This window comes from Mus caroli, chromosome 10 (assembly GCF_900094665.2).
Source record: "Mus caroli chromosome 10, CAROLI_EIJ_v1.1, whole genome shotgun sequence".
Lineage (NCBI taxonomy): Eukaryota > Metazoa > Chordata > Mammalia > Rodentia > Muridae > Mus > Mus caroli.
Window position 1 is genome coordinate 29069811 of NC_034579.1, and position 24749 is coordinate 29094559.

The window sequence follows — 24749 nt, forward strand, 5'->3', positions numbered from 1 at the left end:
GTTATTTGGTTCTCTGGCATTTAACATCTTGAGTTCTTTGCATATGTTGGATATGGGTCCTCTGTTTGATGTAGGGTTTGTAAAGATTTTTTTTCTCAATCATTGGGTTGCTGTTTTGTCTTATTTACATAATACTTTGCCTTATAGATCCTTTTCAATTTTATGAGGCTTCATTTCTCAATTGTTGATCGTAGACACTGAGCCAATGCTGGTTTGTTCAGCAATTTTTCCCCTGTGCCCATATGTTTGAGGTTCTTTCCCACTTTCTCTTTTATTAGATTCAGTGTATCTGGTATTACATGGAGTTCCTTTATCCACTTGGATTTGAGCTTTGTATAAGGAGATAGAAATAGACCAATGTTCATGCTTCTTGCTGACCACCAGTTGAACCAACAACATTTATTGAAAATGCTGTCTGTTTTCCACTGGATGGTTTTGGCTTAAAGATCAAGTGACCCTAGGTGTGCATGTTTATTTCTGGGTTTTTGATTCTATTCCATTGATTTACTTGCCTGTCTCTGTAGCACTGCCGTGTGGTTTTTAATCACATATTGCTTTGTAATACAGCTTGAGGTCAGGGATGGTGAATCCTCCAGAAGTTCTTTTATTGTTGAGAATGGTTTTCCTTATCCTGTTTTATTTTTTTTTTAATTCCAGATGAATTTGATAATTGCTCTTTATATCTCTGTGAAGAATTGAGTAGGAATTTTCTTGAGGATTATATTTAACCTGTAGATTGCTTTTGGTAAGATGGCCACTTTTACTGTGTTAATCCTGCAGATCCATGAGCATGGAAGATCTTTCTATCTTTTGAGGTCTTTTTAGATTTATTTCTTCAGAGACTTGAAGTTCTTCTCATATAGAGATTTCACTTGCTTGATTAGAGTCACACCAAGACATTTTATATTATTTGTGACTATTATGAAGGGTATCATTTCCCTGATTTTTTTCAGCCTGTTTATCCTTTGAGTAGAGGGGGCTAATGATTTGTTTGAGTTGATTTTATATCCTTCTGAAGTTATTTATCAGTTGTAGGAGTTCTCTGGTGGATTTTTTGTGGTTGTTTATAATATTGTCTGCAATTAGTGATAACTTGACTTCCTCCTTTCTAATTTGTGTTCCATTGCTTTTTTTTTTTTTTTTTGTCTAATTGCTCTGACTCAAACTTTATGTACTATACTGAATAGATAGTGGAGAGAGGACAGGCTTGCCTTGTCTCTGATTTTAGTGGTATTGCTTCATTTTTCTCTCCATTTAGTTTGATATTGGCTATTTGTTTTCTATATATAACTTTTATTATGTTTAGCTATGAACCTTGAATTGCTTATCTCTCCAATACTTTTAACAGGAAGAGGTATTATATTTTGCCAAAGGCCTTTTCAGCAGCTAATGGGATGATCATGCGTTTTTTTTTCTTTGTGTTTGTTTATATAATGGACTATGTTGATGGATATCCATATATTTGAACCATCACTGCATCTCTGGCAGAAATCCTACTTGATCATGTTGGATGATTATTTTGATGTGTTCTTGCGCTCAGTTTTCGAAAAATTTATTGGTATTTTTAATCAATATTCATAAGGGAAATTGGTCTGAAATTCTCTATCTTTGGTCTTTGTGTGGTTTAGGTGTAACTGTGGCATCATAGCACATATGGGGTAGTGTTCCTTGTGTTTCTATTTTATGAAATAATTTGAAAAATATTGGTATTAAGTCATCTTTGAAGGTCTGATAACTTTTTACACTAAAACAATCTGGCCCTGGGCTTTTTTTTTTTTTTTTTTTTTTTTTTTTTTTTGGCTAGGAGACATTTAATGATTTCTTCTATTTCTTCAGGGGTTATGGGACTGTTTAGATGGTTTGACTGATCCTAATTTAACTTTGATACCTTAAATCTGTCTAGAAAATCATCCATTTCATGTAGATTTTTCTAGTTTCGTTGAGTATAGGTTTTTTAGTTAAATCTGATGATTTTTTTTCTTTTTTTCCATATTTTTATTGGGTATTTATTTCAATTACATTTCCAATGCTATCCCAAAAGTCCCCCACACACTGAAGAAATTCTTCAGTTTCTGTTGTTATGTCTCTGTTTCTTTTCTGATTTTGTTAATTTGGATACTGTCACTTGGCCCCTGGTTAGTCTGGCTAAGGGTTTATCTATTTTGTTGATTTTCTCAAAGAACCAACTCCTGATTTGGTTGATTCTTTGTATCATTCTTTTTGTTTCCATTTGGTTGATTTCAGCCCTTAGTTTGATTATTTCCTGCCTCTACTCCTCTTGGGTGTATTTGCTTCTTTTTGTTCTAGAGCTTCCAGGTGTGCTCTTAAACTGCTAGTGTATGTTCTCTCAAATTTCTTTATGGAGGCACTCAGAGCTATGAGTTTTCCTCTTAGCACTGCTTTCATTGTGTCCTGTAAGTTTTGGTATGTTGTGCCTTCATTTTTCTTAAATTCTAAAACATCTTTCTTCATTTCTTCCCTTACCAAGTTATAGATATGTAGAGAGTTGTTCAGCTTCCATATATATGTGGGTTTTCTGTTGTTTTTGCTGATATTGAAGAGAAGCCTTAGACCTTAGTGATGCATGGGATTATTTCAATCTTCTAGTATCTGGTGATGCTTGTTTTGTGACCAATTATATGGTCAATTTTGTAGAAGGTACCATGAGGAGCTGTGAAGAAGGTATAGTCCTTTGTTTTAGGGTAAAATGTTCTGTAAAAGCTATCTGTCAAAACCTTTTCATTCATAAGTTCTCATAGTTTCACTGTGGCTCTGTTTAATATCTATTTCCTGTTATATGTTCATTGGTGAGAGTCAGATAATGAAATTTACCATTATTATTGTATGAGGTTCAGTGTGTGTTTTGAGCTTTAGGAATGTTTCTTTTACAAATTTGACTGCCCTGGTGTTTGGGACATAGATGTTCAGGATTGTTTCTTTGATGAGATAAGTAGTATCCTTCCCCACTTTTTTTTTTTTGAAAACTTTTGATTGAAAGTCTATTTTATTGGATACTAGAATTGCTACACTAGTTTATTTCTTGGCACTGTTTGCTTGGAAAAATGTTTTCCATCTGTTTATTTTTTGTTAAAGTCTGTCTTTGTCACTGAGATGTGTTTCCTGTATGCAGCAAAAGTTTGGGTCCTTATTACATATGCAGTCTGTTATCCTATGTCTTTTTATTGGTGAAATGAGTCCATTGATGTTGAGAGATATTAACGATCAATGATTGTTGCTTTCTGTTATTTTTGTTATGAAATTATGTTTTAGTTGTCTCTTCTTTTGTTTTTGTTTGAGACGATTGATTTCTTGCTTTTTCTTGGGTGTAATTCCCTTCTTGTTTTGGAATTTTCTTTACATTTTCCTCTGTACGGCTGTATCAGTGGAAAGATATTGTTTAAATTTGTTTTTGTCATGGAATATCTTGGTTTCTTCATCTATGGTAATTGATAGATTTGTGGGCTAAAGTAGCCTGGACTGGCATTTTTGATCTTAGGGTCTGTATGACACCTGTTCAAGATCTTCTGGCTTTTAGAGTCTCTGGTAAGAAATCTGGTGTAATTCTGATAGGTCTGCTTTTATATGTTACTTGACTTTTTTCCCTTATTGCTTTTAATATCCTTTCTTTGTTCTGTAGATTTGGTGGTTTTATTACTGGATGGGAGGAATTTCTTTTCTTGTCCAATGTGTTTCACATTTTGTAGGCTTCTTGTATGTTTATGGATATCTATTTCTTTAGGTTAGGGAAGTTTTCTTCTACAATTTTGTAGAAGATATTTACTGGCCATTTTATTTAGGAATCTGCTTTTTTTTTTTTTTTAGGATTGGTCCTTTCATTGTGTTATGGATTTCTTGAACGTTTTAGTTAGGTGCTTTTTGAATTTTGTATTTTCTTTGACTGTTGTATCAATGTCTTCTATATTATATTATATATCTGAGATTCTTTCTTCAATCTCTTGTATTCTGTTGCTAATCCTTGAATTTGTGACTCCTGATCTCCTTACTGGGTTTTCCATCTCGGGGGTTGTCTCTATTTGTGTTTTCATTAATGTTTCTATTTCTATTTTTAAATCCTGGATGGTCTTGTTCAATTTCTTCAATTGTTTGGTTGTGTTTTCCTTTATTTCTTTAAGAAAATTATGTTTTTCCTCTTTAAGGCCTTCTACTTGTTTACCTGTGTTCTCCTGTATTTCTTTAAGGGAGTTATGTCCTTAAAGTCCTCTATCATATTCATGAGATGGGATTTTAAGTCTGAATCTAGTTTTTCAGGTGTGTTGGTGTTTCCAGGGCTTGCTTTAGTGGAAGAACTTGGTTCTGATGATAACAGAAATAACCTCAGAACTTGGTTCTGATGTTGACAAGAAGCATTTGTTCTGTTGCTTATGTTCTTGTGCTTACCTCTTGCCATCTGGTTATATCTCATGCTAACTGGCCTTCCTCTCTCTGACTGGAATCTGTCCCTCCTGTGAACCTATGATCCTGTTTTTTGGGGTTTTTGTTTGTTTGTTTTGTCTTGTTTTGTTTTGTTTTATTTTTAGAACTTCTGGGATTCCAGGTCTCTCTGACCCTGTGATCCTTTGATCCTCAGACCCTGGGTGTATCAGGGCTCCTGAGAGTCAAGCTGCCTCTGGGTTTGGTTGGGTGGAGTGGGTAGAGAGCCAAAGCCCATGGTCTGCTCCAGGCTCAGGTGTAAACCAGAAGAAAAATGTGCCTCTGGATGGGCAGGGGTTTCTGTGTCCCTTGGTAACATCCTATTTAACTACAAAACTTTGTTTGATCCTTTAAATGTAGTTAATTTAAAATTGTAATCGATTAAAAATGCACCACTCCCGACTTGTCCAATTCAGACAGCTAGGTGATACCCTCAAGCACAGGGTTATGATTGATGCTCTTCAATTATCTGTCATTCAATACTTAGTTTTTTCCAATACTGCTGTGAAAGGCTGATGCTTTCTCCACAATCTATGGGTAGATATTTTTAGCTAAATGTATAATTGAAACAGCAAAGCTCTTTTTCTTTCCCTCAAGTCAAGAAAAGTTTAGAATGAGTTCAGTGAGAAGAACATCGTTTTGGTTCCTTAGAGGGTCATAACAGAAATAATAGGAACTGTTTTAACAGACATTGAACATATTTATTTTTTTCTCACCTGTTCACTGTTAACCCATCTAGAGCTTTTTAGAGTAGGAAAAATACAATAATTAGTTGAGGATTCTCTGCGGGGAGAAAAGGAGTTCTGGCTCAACTGCATTACCTTTTGTAAATGGTGCTGGCAGGCAATTTAGATTTTTGTAACCTCTAGCAAAAACAGATGGTTTTCCATAAAATGTTCATATTTCTGTATGTCTTATAATTTGCATATCTTGCAGCACATGGGCCATCCTTTCAGACCTCAGCATCCTTGGCCAGAGAGTGGCGAAAGACTGCTTCACTATTAGTTTCATCTCAATAGGCTGATTATTATACTAAAATGGAGTATTATCCCAGAAATATGCTTTCCTCGAGCACTAAGTACAAGAAGTGTTACCTAAGAATTTTTAAGCATATACATTCCTTTTTTTTTTTTTTTTGGTTTTTTGTTTTTGTTTTTTGTTTTTGTTTTTTGTTTTGTTTTTGTTTTTTGTTTCGAGACAGGTTTTCTCTGTGTACCTTGGCTGTCCTGGAACTCACTCTGTATACCAGGCTGGCCTCGAACTCAGAAATCCGCCTGCCTTCCAAGTGCTGGGATTAAAGGCGTACACCACCACGCCAGGCAGCACATACATTCTTATTTTAATTTTTAATCTTTCTCCAGTTGAGTAGTAGTTTTATAAGAAAATAGGAAACTATAGTTTTATAAGTAGAGAAAACAACAAGTCTGACTTCGATTGAGCAGCTCATTGGACAACTAGTATCTTATTTTAAAAGAATGTGTACCCTTTGAGGGTTTGAAATATGTTATATTGCTGATTCAACTTTAACTGTTGTATTCATTACTATGGATTTCTCTTGAAGTTTACATAAAAGTTCCTACCCAAAAGTTTATTTATTTTTATTAATACAAATACAAATGTTTTCTGCCATCTCTTTCACTTGCAAATATGAGCAGTGAGGTACCTGTGTACACCATAGTTATTCCTGAGGTTTGGTCAAAATATGCCACCACATTGGGGGCAAGTCCATTCTAGCAAGAAGCAAAGCTTCAGGCATATAACCTTCTAGTGGTGTTTTCCCCTGCCCTTGCTTAACCTTCTGCTCCCAGCTTTCTACCCTCAATTACCCCTTTCCTCTGTTTCCTGTCTCCTGTGTCTGTTTCAGTCTCTGTAGCTGCCTCCCTTCCTCCCTTCTTCCCTTTTCCCTTTCTACCTTCCTCAAAGTGATCAGGATGTTCAAAATGTAAGCACCATACTGCAAACTTGTAGCACTCCTATCTCTCCTAGGAAGTGCCCCCAGCAGATTCAAGAAAGATATATGGCTGAGGATACTAATTTTGCCTCCCTCAGTAGATGTGATACCTGTGCCATAACTATCTCATTCTTATATTCTTCAAACCAGGTGCTCCACAAACAATCAAAGTACCAGTCTTTGTTCCTTTGCATCGTGTACTTATAAAGCCTTATATAGTGGCAGCCCCTTCTTCTGGTGGCTGAGGTAGGCTGAATGAACCAGAAGACCACAGCATCCCACCCAGTAGCCAGTGAGGGGCTCTATATTTAGTTTTCAAATTTAACCTTAACCTAAATGTGCATTGCAAAACTAGATACTGACTTTGAATTTTCTTTTCTTAGAAATTAATAAAAGGAATTTGCTTCATAATTAGCTTCATAAAGAACTAGTTTCTTTATGGAATAGTGAGACATTAATAGTCTCATTGTAGAAAATTCACCAGTTTTCTCTGGTCCCTACATAATCTATTGAAAATCAAGTTCTGATCTTTAAAATGAAAAGGATTTCTGTATAATATACATCTAATAGAAAGAGAAAGGTATTTTTGTTTTGTATTTTTATATCAGTCTGGTCAGTTGATTTTTTCCCATTATCATTAGTTTTTTAAATACAACTTTTATGGCTTTATTAGTGATAATCTTGTCAGTAGTCTTCTAAGTGTGAGTTACAATGATGAGTAAGTAATTAATGATACTAAGGGATTTGTAGGATAGTGTGAAGAAACATTTGTGTAAGTAACTTAAATGTATGACTACTCTGAGACTCAAGTTTTCACTGTTGTGCCCAGTAGACTGGGATTGAGAAATGATGAATGTGTAGACAACGGTATTGATTCTCATTTCTTTGCCTCACACTTGCTTGTGTTTATTTCATTTCTTGTGTCCGGTTGTTCTTTTATTTAGTGTACTCTTTATTTTCTATTTTATTGTTATTTGCTGAAGTGACAGATCTAACATATTACTCAAGGATTACTCATTGCCACTTTTCTTGTGAATTTATGGTCTCAGGATTGAGTTTGCTCTTTAAACCATATGGTTTTGAAGATAGAAGTGCTATGTACAGGCCAGATGTCAAATCTGATAGTCTTTGCACATGTTCTTGGTTGCTCAGAGGCTGATACTATTGCCGAGTGGAAGCAAATTGTCAGAGTTGTTGAAAAGGCATTTTGATTTTAAATTGTTAGTTTCTCCTGGCATGCAGTTCACATAATAGGTTGTGAATTATCACATATTAACTTAAGAGTTTACTCAGAGAAGGACAACATGGTATTGTGAGGGACTCATGCTGTCATTATGACCCTAAAATTTGCTTCTGTTAAAATTTCCCCTTTACAAGTAGACATTAAAAATTGTTCTCTCTAAAATGAATTTGGGAATGTTTAATGATGCTCCAGCCAGCTGTTAAAATGTTTGATGTTTATGCAGAGGTCCCTCATCAGTTCCAAGCATCCACATGACAATTCACACCTGTATGTATCCAGGGTACTGAACACCCTTTTTTGGTCTGAGAGACTTTCAGGCATAGATGTAGTACACATACATACATACAAGCAGAACACTTAAAACTTAAAAGAAATGAACGTTAATCCACTGAAAGTATTAAAAATAAACCAGTGTGGATTGATAAGGTAATGTGATTTTCTGGTGAAGAAACAGATGAAGTCAAATCTCAGAGAGGGGCCTGGGATAGAGCCTACGGTCTTAATTTTTTCCATTCATGTGTTACTGAGGCATGATCAATCAGAAACCAGGCCTTGAATAAGTAACTATAACTATGATGATGATGATGATAAATAAACAATATTCTTCATATAAAAACTGAAGTGTTAGCATGTTTGTAATGATGGCTCTGATATAAATGAAAACTTATCTCTGAAACAAAAGACAAAACAAGTTCATTCATCACAGAATATAAAATCCTTTTTCATCATCACCATCATCATCATCATCATCATCAGGGGTATATTTATGGCAAGAGTGGGAGAGAGAGAGAGAGAGCGGGGGGGGGGGGGGGGGGGGGGGGGGGGGGGGGGGGGGGGGGGGGGGGGGGGGGGGGGTGGGAGAGGAAGGATGGAAAGAATTAGTATATGTAGATTTGCACATGTGTGTTCCTATATAAATATGTACGTGTGTGTACACGTGTGTGTGGAGGCTAGACGACAATTTCAGGTGTTCTTTCATAGCAACATAGTTCACTTGATTTCAAGACAAGTTCTCTCATTGGCTTGGAACTTGCCAAGTAGGCTAGACTGTCTGGATAGGAAGCCCTAGGAATCTGATTGTGTCCAGTCAATGCTACAGTTACAAGTGATTGCTACCATGCGCGGCTATTGCTATTATTATGTTATATTATTATATTATTGCTATTATTATATTGATAAGTTTAGCTTATCATTCTCTACATAGTATATTGATTCTATTTGTTCCTTCAACTTAAATCCAGTTCCACTGAAGCCCTTCAAGATGTCATATCTCCCTCCCAATTTTATGTTCCAATTGTTTATTTTTGAAGATTTGCTTATATTACTTCTAAGTGTGTGTGTGTGTGTGTGTGTTTGTGAGTATATGTGTGATTATGAACAATTACTCTCAGAGCCCAGAGTAAACCAATCACTGGGGAACTACAGGAAGCTGTGATCTTCTTGATTTACGTTATGGGAACAAAACTCAAGTTCCCTGGAAAAGCAATAGATGTTCTCACACCTGAACCATCTTTTTGGCCTTTATTTATTTGATTTTAAATTAGTAATTTACTGAGTCCAATAAGGATGCCCATTTATGCATGTGAGCAGGGTCATGCAATGGGTAGCTTACCAGAAACCACACCCTCAGGGAAAAATTATTATCCCTCTGCCAGAAGCTATAAACTGATAATAGTTTCTCAGCAATGATGAGCTTCAAGGTCCCAGTCCTCTCATGCTTCAACTGATGTGTGTGATCATATTCAAATTATGTGCAGGCATGTACAGCTATTCATGAGTCTGATGGACCTAACCTGTAAAGAAGTCAACATTTCCAAATCTCCTCTCCATCCACAGGCACTTATAATCTTTTACTCCCTCTTTCATAATGTTCTCTGATCCTTGGGTGTGGAGGAGAGTAAAACAAATGTCACATAAGGCTGAGCACTCACTGTCAGTGCTTGATCACTCAGTCATATCTTCTGATGATGCTTTTATACTTCTAAATAGTATAATTTTAAATATGTTGATATGAAATGAAAGACTGAAAACATATGTGTCATCCATATGATATTTACATATATATAAATAATATAATATATTTACATATAGACTAAATTATGTACTCTAAGTCTCAAATTATGAATGAAGATAGTTGACCAGAAGGGATAAATCTTTCTCTCCATATTGTTGAATGATTCTATAAAAAATGTTAATAAAGGCAATAATCTAACATGCTAAGTGAAATGAACTGTGTTATGAAAGCTCAATTTATTCTAAAATCTTTATTTATATGTCTGTCATATAAGTGGAGTTCTGTATGATATTATTTTATAAAATGCAGAACAAGGAATGGAGAAAAGCAATGACAACAAAAATCTCTAATATAACATGGAAGAAAGACTCAAATTACTCTCTTCATAACATATTTTTGCTCAAGGCCATGGTAAATGTGATGGAAAGGACAATAATGTGGGTAGTGGCATCTTAGTGATACAGGCAGGCTCCAGATTAAAAATGATTGTCCTTGGAATTATTCTTATATTATCTTCAGTGACATTCAGTGGACCAGTTTTTAATCTAAATATAAAAGGCTGGCCATACAGAAATAATTCATAAAGGAGTTTGAGAGTCTTTGATTCTAGGTGCTAAATAGCGAACAATGAGGTTGTTCAGTTTTTAGAATCTCTTATGCTGTAATATATTTCATGAATTTTTGTTTTTATATGTCCGTTTTTCTGAAATTCCATTAATGAATAAATTTATTAAGAAAAAAATCTAAGTATTAAAAACAAAGCTTCTATGTATAATTTTCACATGTATTCTTAATAGCTGCCCTTATATCCACAGATAACCCTTGCCTTATCAAAGAAGTTTCATTTTGCAGAAGATAGAAAATATTACAGAAAACACAATGGGTCAAAAACTCATAGAATTAGCCAGGTTCCATTTGACACATCAATAATGCAGCCCTATACTCAAGGAACATCACAGAAGAGAGGAGGAGAAAAAAAATGTAAGAGCCAGAGGAAAGGATGCCAACTGAGAATTAGTGTCATGTAGAGATGACAAGAAAGCTGCCCCCATGAAATCTTAACAATGTTTCCTAAAAACACCTGAACAATAAAACCAAATGGGCATGACAATATAATAAGGTTCTAATTCCAAGTGGTCATCTATAAATCTGTGAACATAATAGCAATACTAAATGTAGTCAGTAGGTGTGTGTGTGTGTGTGTGTGTGTGTGTGTGTGTAAAACAACAGTAATTAAATCTAAAGATGCCATAAATATTGAGAGGGTGCAGGAGGAGCTGGTGAGGGTAAAGGGGAGAGTAAGAAGGATGTAAATACAATCCTTATGTATGAGACTGTCAAAAGAAAAAACTGAAAAATCAAAGTTAATAATCATTATTGTGTAATTTTTCATCTTTTTTCTATATTGTTTTGAACTACTTGTGAATTGTAAATTATCCATCTTTTTTTTTCCTTGAAGAACCAGGCAAACCTCCTGAAACCAAACAAATGACCGCCAAACTCACAACACAAGGTAAGAAAGCAACTCTTTAAACATACTACTTGCCTTTTCCTATTGTAACTTCATAGCATTTTATTGACAAAGCAAAAGCTGTTTATTGCAGAAGGGCACCATCTGCTGGCCACTCTTCTTCAGTAAACAAACTTTCAAGTATTAATTTTTATTGAAAATAGAATGTATATTCTGGTTATGATTCCTATGTTTCTCAACTTTTACCAGATCTTCCCCACATCCTCATCCACCTAAATCCACACTCTTTTTTTTTATATGCATCTAAAAATAAAACAAAGTAAAATAAAATATGAACAAACATATCTGAATGGGACAAAACAAACTAATGACCGGGAAAACAAAGAGCCAAGTAAAAAGAAAAGAAAAGAAAAGAAAAGAAAAGAAAAGAAAAGAAAAGAAAAGAAAAGAAAAGAAAAGAAAAGAAAAGACATGTAGACATAGGCACACATAGAAATCCCCCCAAAACACAAAATCAGAAACCTTAACTTATAAGTAAAAGAACTGTTAGGAAAAAACAAAACAAAAAACCAAAACCAACCAAACAAAAAACAAACAAAACTAACCAAAGCATTGTATATAAAAGTACCCTCAAAGATACCACTAAAGTTTTTGTTTGTTTGTGCTGGTCATCTATGGCTATGGATGGGGTCATGTCCTAAGAGTAGTGTTTATACTCAGTGAGACTCTCTAAGAGAAAAACTATTTTTTTTATTTGCATGTAGTAACCAATTTGAGAAAGCTTCTATGCTAAGGATGTGTTCTTGTATTCAGCTCATTTCTCAGCACTGGGACCTCATAAGATACAGGCCTGTGTAGATCTTGTGCACACTGTCAGTCTTTGTGACTGTATCAGTTCATAGGTTTCCTGTGTGTCCTCACTGTTGGCTTTGATTCTTTGGTGTCCTCTATTCCCTCTGGCTCTTATAATCTTTCTCCCTCCTTTCCTGTAGGCTTTCCTAAGCTGTTAAGGGGTAGGAGTTATCAGAAGCATCATATTTAGGGCAGTGCTTTAAAGTTTTTCACATTGTCTACCTGTGTGTCTCTGTATTTTTCCCATCTACTGCAGGAGGAAAGTTCCCTGAGGATGGCTGAACAAGTAACTGATTTGTTAGTATAGCAGAATGTTGACTTGTTGGTATGTTCTTTAGCAAAGCAGTATTAGTTGGCTTATCTAGTCTCAGGCTCTTGGCTCCTCAAGCAGGTTTCATCTAATGGGCTGGACTTTAATCCAGTTAGATATTGGTTGGTTATTTCAACAAGCTCTGTGCCACCACTGCACCATAGTATCTTGTAGGAAGGTCACGATTTTAGACTGAAGGGTTAGTGGCTGGGTTGGTGGTTATTTTCTACTCTATTACCTTGTAGAATAGCTTCCAGTACCAGAAACGCAAGTCTTAAAAGCAAGCATTTCCTTATCCATTTGGAAAAGTTCTATTGATAATGATGCTAACTTTACATACCAAAATGAAAAAATAAATAAATCAGTGCATTGTCTCCAAGTTTATTTCATGATGCTTTAATATATATTCTAAAATGTAAATCTCAGATAATAAGTATATAAAAATACACAGATTCACTACTAATCCAAGTATTTCTAATGGTTTGGCTAAACTGGTTATATTTTATGATTTGTTTCATGTTAGAAGAGACTATTGGAATGTTATAAAATCAATATTGCTTTCTAAATGCTCATATTCCAAAAGCTGGCATCTAGATATATTACAAAAATAATTACCTTAACTTTATGAACCATGCAAGAAAATCAGTTCCATCAGTCAATGACATCCTTGGGGCCTACACAGTAGAAGGAGTAGATTCTCAAATAGGAGAATTAATTTGACAAAACATAAAACAGGGTCACAAGTATTCTACCATTGTTACCTCTGAAAAGTTAGAGAACACTTTTAGAAAACAATGGGGAATACATGGGGGACAGGTTTTTCATTTTCTCTTCTACACCAGATTATTCAGTACTGCAGTACTTAGCAATAAAAGACATGTCTTTGGACAGTGATATGATTTTTTTTCTGGGTAGAAGTGCCTTGCAGCAAACTTATTAGCATACAGCGTGCTGTGAGATAAAACTGAATGTATTGTATCTGACCAAAATCTTATTTATAAGCAATTTATGCTAGCATAGTTAAAGATTATAGAGCCCATTTTACATTTTTTTTTGCTGAAATAAAATTGTTTCTTTTATGAAAGTTTTGATGTTGAAGGCAATAAATATTATTTGAGATAGAAAACTATAGTGAGTCTGTGAAAATAAATATCAGGGTAAATTCCACAGGCAAATAACTTTTTGTAATAAGAGTTATTATAGTGTTCATATATGGATGTATCTGTGTATAGACATATCAAAGTGTGTTACTTTTCTTATACAAAGTACAAAGGTTTTATTTCCTTCTATTTTACCTGGAAATTTTGATAGCCACACAATAGTAGAAGTGCAATTTGAATCATGAATCAAATTTACTTGAGCCTGATGTTAATGAAGTTGAAACAGAAGCATTGAAATATATGTGACAATTCACTTAAAATATCAACTGAAGCCTATGGGTTCAGTGCTTTTACACTAAACTACATTAGGCAAGGTGTCTTAGTCAGGGTTTGTATTCCTGCACAAAACATCATGACCAAGAAGCAAGTTGTGGAGGAAAGGGTTTATTCGGCTTACACTTCCACATAGCTATTCATCACCAAAGGAAGTCAGGACAGGAACTCATATAGGGCAGGAACTTGGATGATGTAGAGGCCATGAAGGAATGCTGCTTACTGGCTTGCTTGCCCTGGCTTGCTGAGATTGCTTTTTTTTTTTTTTAATTGGTTATTTTGTTTATTTACATTTCAAATGTTATCCCCCCCCCAATTTCCCCTATGGGAAAAAAAAGACATCATACCTCCTCTCCCTGCTTCCATGAGAGTGCTCCCCCACTCACCCACTCCTGCATTCATGCCCTAGCATTACTCCCAGTACCAAGGGCCTCCCCTCCCAATGATGCCAGACAAGGCCATCCTCTGCTACATATGCAGCTAGAGCCATGGGTCCCTCCATTTGTGTTCTTTGGTTGTTGGTTTAGTCGCCGGGAGCTCTGGGGGTGGGGGGGTGGATCTGGTTGGTTGATAATTGCTATTCTTCTTATGGGGTTGCAAACCCCTTAAGCTCCTTCAGTTCTTCCCCATTGCGGTCCCCTTGCTCAGTCCAATGGTTGTCTGCAAGCATATGCATCTGTGTTGGTAAGGCTCTGGCAGAGTCTCTCAACAGACAACTATATCAGGCTCCTGTCAGCAAGCACTTCTTGTTATCAGCAGTAGTGTCTGTGTTTGGTGGCTGCATATGGGATGAATCCCCAGGTGGGGCAGTCTCTGGATAGCCTTTCCTTCAGTCTCTGCTCCACTCTTTGTCTGCTTGCTTTCTTATAGAACCCATGACTTCTAGCCCATGAATGGCACCACCTACAATGGGCCCTCCCATCCTTGATCACTAATTGAGAAAATATCTTACAGCTGGATCTCATGGAGGCATTTACTCAAGGGAGTCTCCTTTCTCTGTGATAACTCCAGCTTGTGGCAAGTTGACACAGAGAACCAGCCAGTACACAAAGTGACATCTGAAATTTTTGCTTTCAAATAAATTATTTACTGATGAATGACCAATAATCTAGAGTCTCATCTTTATGTTAGAGAGCCCTACTCATTAGAAAAGTGGTTGCCCATGTTGATTTAGCAGGGTCAGATACTGTTGAGTGTATTCAAAGAAATGACAGTGATGCACTAATGTAAGAAATAGCATAATGAGAACAATTAGCAGTGCAGAATTTCCATAGATCTTTCATTTAGTAGATAAGATATAATTGGTGTTTTCAAGTAATACATGAGGAGACAAAGTTTATGCACAAGTGCCAATAGTTCATAGTAGACAATTTTGAAGTAAACAAATTGAAAATGAAAATGAAATGTGATACAAAACTAAATTATAACCACTCAGGAGCTCACAGGCAGAGCTGCTGGGACAGGGCCCTACAGGACTACACCTGCATCCAGGAGGTGGAGTTGTTCCACAGCCCTCTGTGCACTTTCCCTGCTAGAGGAGAGCTTGCTTCAAGAGAGTGCTCTGACCCTAGGACTCAGGGGAAATCACAATTTTCACACCAGGGACTCTCTAAGGTAGGGCCACTGAGAAGGGCACAGACCACAGAAGTGGAAGAGCATCTGGGACAAGGTCCTACGGGCCTACATCTACATCCAAGAGGTGGGGCTGTTGCACAGCTCTCTATGCCACTCCCAGGAGTGCTGACACAGGCTTACAGACTCATGGGCGTAACAAGTGACACCCAGAGACAGCAAGAACATCTAACACCAGAGATAACCAGATCGTGAAAGGAAAATATAAGAATCTTAACAACAGAAACCAAGACTTTTTGGCATAATCAGAACCCAGTATTCCCAACACAATGAGTCCTGGATACCCCAACACACTAGAAAAGCAAGCTTCAGATAAAAATCACATCTCATGATATTGGTAGAGCATTTTTAATGAAGGACATTAATAACTCCCTTAAAGAAATACAGGAGAACACAGATAAACAAGTGGAAACCCTTAAAGAGGATATGAAAAAATCCTTTAAAGAATTACAGGAAAACACAACCAAACATGTGAAGGAATCAAACAATACATTCCAGGATCTAAAACTGGAAGTAGAAACAATAAAGAAATCATAAAGGGAGAAAACTGGAGATAAAAAAACCTAGGAAATAAATCAGGAGCCACAGATGCAATCATCACCAACAGAATAGAGAGATAGAAGAGAGACACTCAGGTGCAAAAGATCCCATACAAAACACAGACACAACAATCATAGAAAATATAAAATGCAAAAAGATCCTAACCCAAAACATCTAGGAAATTCAGGACAGAATGAGACTAAACCTAAGGATAGTAGGTATAGATGAGAAGGAAGATTTCCAACTTAAAGGTCCAGTAAGTATCTTCAACAAAATTATAGAAGAAAACTTCTGTAACCTTAAGAAATAAATGCCCATGAACATACAAGAAGCCTACAGAACACCAAATTGATTGATCAGAAAAGAAATTCCTCCTGTCACATAAAAATCAAAACACCAAATGCACGAAACAAAGAAAGGATATTAAAAGTAGTAAGGGAAAAAGGTCAAGTAATATATAAAGGCAGAACTATTGTAAGACCCCCTTTCAGGGACCCCCACTCTAGCCTCGGGAGTGAGAGAGCACCCAAAGAAACACGAGAATCCATTGCTGTAATCACATGAGGCAGTTTAATGATGGAGCTCCGGACCACCGACATGCATCCCACACAGGAGATAATGGATGTCAGCCACAAGGCTCGAAAGCTAGGGGTTTTTAGGGGTGTGGAATTCAACATAGCAACACACTATTGGCTTATTCAAATATCAGCAGAAAAATTACATGTACGTGCAGGGTGTCAGAGTTCTGTGAGTTGTTGACTCAGTTCAGATAGCCCTGTTATGCTCCTCACATTCCTCTTTATCTTTAAGGTTAAACTGTTCCCAGGAATGTTTTAACTACAGAGCATACCCGGGTTTGTTTTTCTTTTTTCTCAGCCCCAGGCAGCCTCAAGGCTCACAAACAACCAGCAATTTCTGAGTACTTTATATGACTTACAGGTCTTGAAATTTCATCTTTCTTTCACTATCAGAATTACAGCAGACTTCTCACAAGAGACTATAAAGCCAGAAGATCCTGGACAGATGTCATACAGACCCTAAGAGAACACAAATGCCAGAATAGACTACTATACCCAACAAAACTCTCAATTACAATAGATGGAGAAACCAGAGTATTCCATGACAAAATCAAATTTACTTAATATGTTTCCATGAATCCAGCCCTTCAAAGGACCATAAAGAGAACAACACAAGGAGGGAAACTAGGCCCTAGTAAAAGCAAGTAATCTTTCAACAAACATAAAAGAAGATAGCCACATGAACTTTAAAACCAAAAATAACAGGAAGCAACAATTACTTTTCCTTAATATCTCTTAATATCAATGGACTCAACTCCCCGATAAAAAGACATAAACTAACAAACTGGCTACACAAACAAGACCCAACATTTTGCTGCTTACAGGAAACTCATCTCAGAGAAAAGGATAGACACTACCTCAGAATGAAAGGCTGGAAAACAATTTTCCAAGCACATGGCCCCAAGAAACAAGCTGGAGTAGCCATTCTAAGATTGAATAAAATTGACTTTCAACCTAAAGTTATCAAAAAAGGAGGAGGGACACTTCATACTTTTCAAAGGTAAAATCTACGAAGATGAACTGTCAATTTTGAACATGTATGCCCCAAATAAAAGGGCATCTGTATTCATTAAAGAAACTTTACTAAAGCTCAAAGAACACATTGTACAGCACACAATAAAAGTGGGAGATTTCAACATCCCACTACCATCAATGGACAGATCATGAAAACAGAAACTAAACAGAGACACAGTGAAAATAACAGAAGTTATGAAACAAATGGATTTAGCAGATATCTATAAAATATTTTATCCTAAAAAAAAAGGATATACCTTCTTCTCATAACCTCATGGTTCCTTATCCAAAATTGTGCATATACAGCCACAAAACAGGTCTCAACAGATACAAAAGATATTGAAATAACCTCATGCATCCTATCAGATAACCACAGACTAAGCCTGATCTTCAATAACAATATAAATAACAGAAATCCCACATACACATGGAAGCTGAGCAGCACTATACTCAATGATGACATGGTCAAGGAAGCAATAAAGAAATTAAAGATCTTTTAGAGTTTAATGATAATGAAGCCACAACATATGGGATGCAATGAAAGCAGTCCTAATAGTAAACCTCATAGCTATGAGTGGCTACAAAAAGAAACTGGAGAGAGCATACATTAGCAGCTTAACAGTACACCTGAAAGATCTAGAACAAAAAGAAGCAAACTCACCCAAGAGAAGTAGAAGGAAGGAAATNATCAAACTCAGGGCTGAAATCAGCCAAGTGGAAACAAAAAGAACGATACAAAGAATCAACCAAACCAGGAGCTGCCTCTTTGAGAAAATCAGCACAATAGACAAACCCTTAGCCAGACTAACAAGAGGGCACAGGGACAGTATCCTAATTAACAAAATCTGAAATGAAAACAGAGACATAACACCAGAATCTGAGGAAATAAAAAAAAAATCATCAGATCCTATTAGAAAAGCCTATTCTCAACAAAACTGGAAAACCTGGATGAAATGGACAAGTTCCTAGACAGATACCAGGTACCAAAGTTGAATCAAGATCAGGTTAATGATCTAAACAGCCCTATATCCCCCAAAGAAATAGAAGCAGGCATTAATAGTCTCCCAACTGAAAAAGCTCAGGACAAAATGGGTTTAGTGTAGAGTTCTGTCAGACCTTCAAAGAAGAATTAATACCAATACTCCTCAAACTATTCCACAAAATAGAAACAGAAGGTACTCTACCCAACTCATTCTATGAAGCCACAATTACTCTGATACCTAAACCATACAAGGACCCAGCAAAGAAAGAGAACTTCAGACCAATTTCCTTATTAATATCGATGCAAAAATATTCAATAAAATTCTCACAAACTGAATCCAAGAGCAGATCAAAAATGATAATCCATCATGATCATGATCAGGTAGGCTTCATTCCAGGGATGTAGGGATGGTTCAGCATATGTAAATACTTCAACATAATCCACTATATAAATAAACTCAGAAAAAAAAAAAACCTGATCATCTCATTAGATGCTTAGAAAGCATTTGTCAAAATCCAACATCCCTTCTTGATAAAAGTCTTGGAAATATCAGGAATACAAGGCCCATACCTAAATATAATAAAAGCAATATACAGAAAATCAGTAGCCAACATCAATCTAAATGGAAAGAAACTTGAAGCAATTCCACTAAAACCAGGGACTACCAAGGCTACCCATTCTCTCCCTTCCTATCAAATATAGTACTTGAAGTTCTAGGCAGAGCAATTAGACAACAAAAGGAGATCAAAAGGATACAAATTGGAAAGGAAGAAGTGAAATTATCACTATTTGCAGATGATATGATAGTATACTTAGGTGCCCCAAAAATTCCACCACAGAACTCCTAAACTTGATGAACAACTTCAGCAAGTAGCTGAAATCCACTCAAACAAATCAGTGGCCTTTCTCTACACAAAGGATAAAAGAAATTCTTGAAACAACATTCTTCAAAATAATCACAAATAATATAAAATACCTTGGTATGACTCTAACTAAGGAAGTAAAAGCTCTGTATGAGAAGAACTTCGAGTCTCTGAAAGAAATAAAAGAAAATCTCAGAAGATGGAAAGATCTCCCATGCTCATGGATTGGCAGGATTAATGTAGTAAAAATGGCCATATTGCTGAAAGCAATCTACAGACTAAATGCAATCCTCATCAAATTTCCAACTTAATTCTTCACAGAGTAAGAAAGGGCAATTTGCAAGTTCATCTGGAATAATAAAAATCCTATGATAGCAAAAACTGTCCTCAACAATAATAGAACTTCAACAATAATAGAATAATAGTGGAATCACTATCCTTTATGTCAAGCTGTACTACAGAACAATAGTGATTTAAAAAAAATGCATGGTACTGGTACAGTGACAGATAGGGAAATCAATGTAATAGAACTGTAGAACCCAGAAATGAACCCACACACCTATGGTCATTTGATCTTTGACAAAGGAGCTAAAACCATCCAGTGGAAAAAAGATAGCATTTTCAACAAATGGTGCTTGTTCATCTTGGGGTAAGCATGTAGAAGAATGAGAATTGATCCATTCTTATCTCTTGTACAAAGCTCAAGTCTAAGTGGATCAAGCACCTCCACATAAAATCAGAGACAACTTATATAGGAGAAAGTGGGGAAGAGTCTTGAATATATGGGCACAGGAGAAAAATTCCTGAACACAACAGCAATGGCTTATGCTGTAAGATCAATAATTGGCAAATGGGACCTCATAAAATTACAAGTCTTCCATAAGGCAAAGGACACTGTCAATAAGACAAAAAGTCAACCAATAGATTGGGAAAAGATCTTTACCAACCCTATATCCCATAGAGGGCTAATATCCAATATGTACAAAGAACTCAAGAAGTTAGACTCCAGAGAACCAAATAACCCTATTAAAAATTGGATACAAAACTAAGCAAAGAATTCTCATCTGAGGAATACAGAATGGCTGAGAAGCACCTAAAAAATATGTTCAACCTGCTTAGTCATCAGGGAAATGCAAACCAAAACAACTCTGAGATTCCACCTCACACCAGTCAGAATGGCTAAGATCAAAAACTCAGGTGACAGCAGTTGCTGGGGATGAGGTGGAGAAAGAGGAACACTCCTCCATTGTTGGTGGGATTGCAAGCTGGTATAACCACTCTGGAAATCAGTTTGTTGGTTTCTCAGAAAACTGGACATAGTATTAGTGGAAGATCCAGCAATACCACTCCTGGGCATATACCCAGAAGATGCTCCAAGGGAAGGAGAGGCCCTTAGTTCTGTGATGGTTCTATGCCCCAGTATAGAGGGATGTCAGGGCTAGGAAGCAGGAGTAGGTGACTTGGTGAGCAGGGGAATGGTAGAGGGGATGGGGGGTGGGGTGGGGTGGGAGGGGAAACCAAGAAATAGGATAACATTTGAAATGTAAATAAAATATCTAATAAAAAAAGTTAAAAATAAAACACAGGGGCTTAGCATTTAAAGTACTTACATTCAATTGCTTAAGTTATTATATGATAATTAATATACTGCAAACATATTAATAGAATAATTTCCATTATAGACATTATCACTTGATTTCCTTCCTAATATGTGTGAACAGGCAGAGGATGTTAATTCACCTGTAGCTTAACCCATGAAAGTTAGAACCAAACCATCTCTACTCAAAATGTCACCCTTGTATGCATATTTAATGTCCTTTTTCCCCTTAGGTATCATTGTGCAATCTAGGCATTCAGCTCTGTCCTAATACCTAATATATCCCATGTTCTTTCTTAACATGCCTTTGGATTTTCCATTTTATTCTCTGAGTCCACGTGCATATTTTCCAAAATCTCTCCTTTTCCTACCTCATCAATCAGAGCTTCAGTTCAGGCACTATCATTTTCATGTAGAATTTCTAAATAGTATATTTAAGATATTATACTAAAAATAAAAAATAACACCAACATCCAAATCAGCAGTGTAGACATTTTTGTGGAGAATCGTTTACATTTTTTTTATATATACAGACATGTATGATGTTTTATGACCTTCTAAGAATACTTGTAGTTTCTCAGACACAACAATGTGTAAATCTTACATGAAAAATGAATTACATTAAACATAAGTGTGTATTCTTGTTTGTGTGACTCCATATGTGTATTGTTTTCACTATATTCCTATTTCTGAATTTTAAGAAGTCTTCATGCACAGCACTATATATAGCTACAACCTTATAGCTTTTTATGGGTTAAAAAGTTCATAGGTGGTCACTGAACTTATGAGTTCCTGGGATGGATTTCCATATTATGGGAGGTATTCTAAAGAATGTTCAGTTAATGTTTGAACACTGTTTGCTTTCCTTTATTTCAGCTTCAGCTAGAAAGGATGAGAAGAAAGAAGGTATGTTTTAATGTTTTATGCAAATTATCATTGTGCATTTTCCTAGAACAATTTACCAATATGCAAAACTGGATTTGACTGCTCTCCTACCCACATTCCTTTTGATTACTGGGTCTATTATGTGCAGGCATTTTTTGTGAATGTGCCTTTTCTATTTCATCTCACCAAAAGGGATGAGTTACTTTTAAAATAATTTTAGTATAGTTGTTTTCAAGACAAATAATAAAATATAGTTTGTTCAAATCTTAGTTCTCCTTCTTGGTTGGAAAATTGATAAAGTTTTATATAATTCTAAAATATCATTCTCCTATATTAAGTCCTTTCATGTTGTATATAAAATGACCTGATTTTATTTTCTTCTACTAAACTGCAAATAAGTAAGAATCAGTCCCTCGAATATCATGTCCATCCCTATTTTACTTTGCCACAATATAGAATAAAATATATTTTGTTTATAATGTTAAACTGAATGAACTATTAAAGCCAAAATTGTATTCACAAATATTGCAATCCAGTTAAAGTATATATGTAACAGTAACTGGATGCAAAAGAACACAACCCAGAGAAATCCAGAACTGGAATATTCTGTGTATTTTGGTCGGCCAAAACTACTAGAAGAAACTGATCAATGATCAGTAAGATTAGGCCGTTTGTATCTCATAATAGGTACTTATCAGCCTCAGGCTCCTCTCTGGCCAAGAGATTAAGAGATAATGGTGATATCTTTTCATTATCTCATCATCATCATTAGTATTAATTTTAACTATTATAATCCAAAGGGCTTTAGGCGGTTCATATTTCACAAAGGGTGACAGGATATTTCCAGTGATAAGAAATCTAAAGTAAAATACCTAAAAGAGAGAACACAAATTACAGCCAAGATGAAATCTGGCAATGTTTCAAGAAGTGTGGGATTTGAGACTACTCTATTTCCTATCATCTTCTACAAATGTCTCTAATGAACTCTCACACAACTTTGCAAAAGGCTGCAATGCTGATAATTAATCTTAGCTTTTTTCATGACAGTAAATACAAGAAAACACACTTAATGCAGGAATGACACCTCTAATCTAATTAGTGTACATCTGATCAGAGAATGATAAAAGAAAGCATGGGTTATATTTTATGACTAATTTCCTTACTACCTAATCACAATATCTTGAAGCCTGCATTTTGCTTCCTTTAAATAGAAAACTAAGAGCTATTGTGTATGAAAAAGGAAAATAAACAAAATATAAAATCTTGTTTAATATTTTAGAGATAATGGAGCCATAATGTCATGATAAAGACCACTAAGACACAATGAATGTTTAATGACATTTCAATCGATGTATTAATTATCCATATGCATGTAGTAAACCATCATTGTCATTTATGTTATAAACACTTTGAGTCAGAAATGTCATGATAACAACGAGGTAGTAAGCTGCCAGCACAGTTTTCGACATGCTAGAGTTTCAAAAATGTTTACTTGTTTGTGTCTTCTATAGGATCTCATGAATAAATACAATCTATCATTTAATTTGCTAAAGAAGTAATTTTAATAACTACAGTTTTAGGTAGTCATACAAATTTATCTGTGTGGTATTTCTGTAAGCTCATTATGATGAAGTGATTTTTACTTTTAGAAATAATTTTAATTCATTAACACTAAAAACAAAACATTAAGAAAATTATGGTATATAAAGCAATAGTTATATTATAATTTCATATATGTAAGCCAAATAATTATACTCCATCAATTGTTATGCCACCGGGACATTTTTTTAGTTTTGAATTTGCTTACTAGCATACCTCAAACCACTATTATTGAAAAATTCTCCAAATATACTATATGGTACTTAGAATAGCTTGAAAATATCTCATGGAAAAAGAAAACTCTTGTTATGGATTCAAAGACTCTGCTAACCTATGTTCCATCCAATTTTCCGTTGGACCCTGACATTTATTCTTCCATACATTTCAGTCTCAGTTACCTCTTCTTGACTTCATTCTTTTTTTTTTTAATTAGGTGTTTTCCTCATTTACATTTCAAATGCTATCCCAAAAGTCCCCAACTTCCCCCATTCCCCTACACCCCCACTCCCACTTCTTGGCCCTGGCGGTCCACCCTACTGAGACATATAAAGTTTGCAAGACCAAGGGGCCTCTCTTCCCAATGATGGCAACTAGGCCATTTTCTGATACATATCCAGATAGAAACAAGAGCTCCAAGGGTCTGGTTCGTTCATATTGTTGTTCCACCTATAGGGTTGCAGACCCCTTAAACTCTTGGGTACTTTCTCTAGCTCCTCCATTGGGGGCACTCTTTGTCATCCAATATCTGACTGTGAGCATCCACTTCTGAGTTTGCCAGGCACCTGCATAGCCTCACAAGAGACAGCTATATTATGGTCCTTTCAGCAAAATTTGGCTGGTGTATGCAATGGTGTCAGTGGTTGGAGGCTGATTATGAGATGGATCCCCAGGTATAGCAGTCTCTAGATAGTCCATCCGTTCAACTCAGTTCCAAACTTTGTCTTTATAACTCCTTCCATGAGTGTTTAGTTCCAAGTTATAAGAAGGGGTAAAGTTTCCAAACAATGGTCTTCGTTCTTCTTGAGTTTCATGTATTTTGCTGATTGTATCTTGTATCTTGGGTATTCTAAGTTTCTGGGCTAATATCCACTTCTCAGTGAGTATTTATTGTGTGAGTTCTTTTGTGATTGGGTTACCTCACTCAGGATGATGCCCTCCAAGTCCATCCATTTGCATAGGAATTTCATAAATCCATTGTTTTTAATAGCTGAGTAGTACTCCATTGTGTAAATGTACCACATTTTCTGTATCCATTCCTATGTTGAGGGACATCTGGGTTCTTTCCAGCTTCTGGCTATTATAAATAAGGCTCCTATGAACATAGTGGAGCATGTGTCCTTCTTACCAGTTGGAA

At 35.8% G+C, this 24749-nt stretch overlaps 1 protein-coding gene across 1 annotated transcript in view; it reads left to right on the forward strand.

Moving 5' to 3' along the window:
- Positions 1-21905, forward strand: part of LOC115032168 (triadin-like) — a 53031-nt gene extending 31126 nt beyond the window's left edge. Inside the window, exons 3-4 of the mRNA XM_029482957.1 lie at positions 11099-11152; positions 21788-21905. Coding sequence (XP_029338817.1) covers positions 11099-11152; positions 21788-21828 — 95 coding nt within the window. The 3' untranslated portion in view covers positions 21829-21905. The remainder of the gene's footprint in view (positions 1-11098; positions 11153-21787) is intronic.
- Positions 21906-24749: the final 2844 nt, after the last annotated feature.